Genomic DNA, 3,257 nt, shown 5'->3' on the forward strand with positions numbered 1-3,257 from the left:
TCAGCGGAGGAAAAGTCTATGAGTGGGACATTTCAAGATCAAAATCCTGTCAATAAACCTCTGTCAGAGGAGGGGCAGTTGCTTATGAGTGAGATGGACTACGTTTTAGATGGAGAACCAATCATGGAGCTGGAGCCACTGGAAGAAGAACACACGGAGCTTTCGGAGGAGGAAAAGTCTATGAGCGGGACATTTCAAGATCAAGATCCTGTCAATAAACCTCTGTCAGAGGAGGAGGTGGGGCTTATCCAGGAGAGGGACAATGTTTCAGATGAAGAGCCAATCATGGAGCTGGAGCCACTGGATGACGACAACACTGAGCTTTCAGAAGTGGAAAAGCCTTTGAGGGCAGCTTTTCAGAATCAAAATCCTGTCAGTCACCCTCTAGACTCAAGACTATTTGAATATGGAGGAACCAGGGAGTGAGTTTGTCAGGGAGGAGATGCAGTCTTCAGTGGGGCTCCCAGAAATGGAAGACCATACTGTGTTTGATGGAGGAGTTCAGATTGGTGTGGCGGCTAAAAGCGACAGAAGAGGTTTGATGAGGCAGGGTGTTAAAAACCCTGAAGAAACAAGACTATCACCAAATCAACACAAGCAAGGTAAAGCATATTCATACACACAGCATGGACAAGAGGGAAGATTATAGTTAACACAAATCTTTGTTTCTTAATGTACATGAGAGTTTTGTTTAAGATAGATTTGATAGATTGAGAATGCTGTAATTTCACATTTGGCCACAGGGCAGAGCCATTGTCCTGGTGTAATACTTGAGGGGAAGTGTTACCAGTTCTTCAAAGGGCCAAAGACGGCTGCAGATGCGAAGGTATTTACATTCTGTCTCCACTATCTCATAGATCCACCATGAAATCTTTAAAAGTCAGACTTCTTCAGCAACACACAGCCGTGTATAATCCCACTCTGTTATCTCCATTTTGTTGCAGTTCTTCTGCCAGGAGCATGTCGCTGGGGGACACCTGGCCTCCATCACGAGCCAACACATCCACAGAGAGGTGATGAACATGATGCAGCGGCAAAACGGAGCACTTACTCGCAGCTGGATTGGAGGATTACGATATTTAAAGGTGTGTGTGCTCAGTGAGGGACTAAAGGGTCATAAATCTCTTAATGATCATTTAGTATTCACTAATCATATCATGAAAGTGGTTAATTTCATTGCTGTGCTTTTATGTATAAAATGTATTAAATAAACAACCCCTCCATCTAATGTCCCATCAATTAACCGCCTGTTGTCTGTCAGACTGGTCGCTTTATCTGGTTGGATGGATCCCACTGGAGCTATGCTGATTGGCTGTCAGGGGAGCCCAATAACACATCAGATGTTGAGGAGTGTGTGGAAGTGCTAGCACATGGTAAGAGGCAGATTATTGTAGCTGAACTGGAGGGGACAAAAATACTTTTATGTTACGCCAAAGATGGATATCAACCAATGTGTGTCTGACTTTCTGATCTGTTGATTGTTTCAGGAAATGGAAAGTTCAATGACTTCACATGCCGGGAACATCAGGCTTTCATCTGCTCGTACCCTTATTAGTGGATGAACCATTCTTTGTCTGATTTGATGCAAAGTTTGTTACTTTTTTCTTTGAAAATCACATCTTGGAAAGCAAATGGACTGACTAAGAGGCAATGACTTAAATATAATGCAGTTTATTGTATGCAACTGGAAAATAAGGACTACTAAGCATGTTTTACATTATATTCAAGTATGTTTTAATTTATTTTTAATAACAAACTAATATCATGTAAATAAAAAATTAGCATGTTATTTATTTATGAGCTTGTTGTTATTATTTCCCTTAAGAAAGAGAAGACATAATTCCAATGTGTACTTAGTATACAAGTGTGTTCAAGTGTGTCTATTAGTCTATTAAGTACCCAAAAGTGTCTTTCAATATTTAGATAAAGCTTACATAATCACACATATTGTATATTGCATTAATTAATAAAGAACCTTTAAGTACAATGTTTGTGTGTCACAAATACCAAGTGCAGACATCAATGCACACTTTTTTATTACAATTTGTATTTATATACGTGTATATGTATATACACTTTTAGGTTTAGGTTGCGAGGGTTTACCAGGCAAAAGTGACACAACCATCAATCTGTTGGGTGTATCTGAACCTCCAGTCCATTAAGGAGTCCAGGAAATCTGGCTTATTTTGTCAGCGCAGTCATGATGTCAAAGAGAGTAATCTGTTCTGGTGCCAAAAATCAGTCATGGCGATGTCTGCAACATTGCTGTCTGGAAATCCATCTTTATGTTCTTCTGTCAGAGTGGCATCTAGACTTATTGAATTCCAATCCTCGCCTTCCCCTTTTAAATTGCAGGAGCTTAGCGCCCATTAACTGGTGTATTCACACACTCACGCTGCACACGCGGCTACTGTAAAGCCTGCAGGGACTCACATGTTGCAGTGTGTGACTCTGACTCATTTTCCACTGGCCACATCTTTTCCTGACCTCTGGATGTGTAGGGGAGGATTACCACCTCTAAACTGATGACTGGCAGCTCCTCATCTTTCTTTTTCAATATGTGACTGCCCCGCGTATATACATACACACCACCACACAAACTCATTCACTTATATGAAAATTGTTACAATACTAAATAATATTATCTGACACATGTGAGTGTTGCAGATTCTCCATTGTTCCCCTACCTGGAAAAGTGACTTTTGCTGGATTTGAGAGATCACTTTGAATGTGCATATCCTGGCTTTGCTGAACATTGTAAACAATACAAAAAATCCTATTTTTAGAATCTGTATGTAATCCAATCTGCTTCGTCATCATCAGGTGGGTATATTGCCTACATTTAAAAAGATGACATGAAAAAAACAAGAGCCCTTTTGGTAAAAAAACATCTGTGCATTATATCATTCAGCAACAATGATTGATAAATGAAATATAGAGCTGTGGATTCCTGGTGTCGAGATCCTGGTGCCCTGGAAATCCCCTAATACCTCGACTGCTTATTGTAATGTTGCTGTTTACAAGAGAGTGACTCAGTGTTGCTGCTTGTCATCTGTCAGTTCAAGTCATTTACTAGCTTCACAACCAGCTGTCTGCTGACTTGTTTGTGTGCGGGTGTGTGTTCACGCACGAGACTGTGAATCCTCCTGGCTGAGCCCCACAGCCCGGCTTACAAACACTGGGCATGATGAATACCACTGAATCTGTGTTCAAGCATCAACTTTGTGTTACAGAATGGACCAGAGTTTGTGTTCATT

At 40.8% G+C, this 3,257-nt stretch overlaps 1 protein-coding gene across 1 annotated transcript; it reads left to right on the forward strand.

Moving 5' to 3' along the window:
• The first annotated feature begins 864 nt into the window (after positions 1–864).
• Positions 865–1,696, forward strand: LOC129104912 (lectin-like). Its single transcript, XM_054615776.1, has 4 exons — positions 865–879; positions 945–1,085; positions 1,262–1,373; positions 1,488–1,696. Exons 1-4 carry the CDS (start codon positions 865–867, stop codon positions 1,553–1,555), a joined length of 336 nt encoding a protein of 111 aa, XP_054471751.1. The 3' UTR covers positions 1,556–1,696.
• The last annotated feature ends 1,561 nt before the right edge of the window (positions 1,697–3,257 follow it).

This window comes from Anoplopoma fimbria, chromosome 16 (assembly GCF_027596085.1).
Source record: "Anoplopoma fimbria isolate UVic2021 breed Golden Eagle Sablefish chromosome 16, Afim_UVic_2022, whole genome shotgun sequence".
NCBI classification, from domain to species: Eukaryota; Metazoa; Chordata; class Actinopteri; order Perciformes; family Anoplopomatidae; genus Anoplopoma; species Anoplopoma fimbria.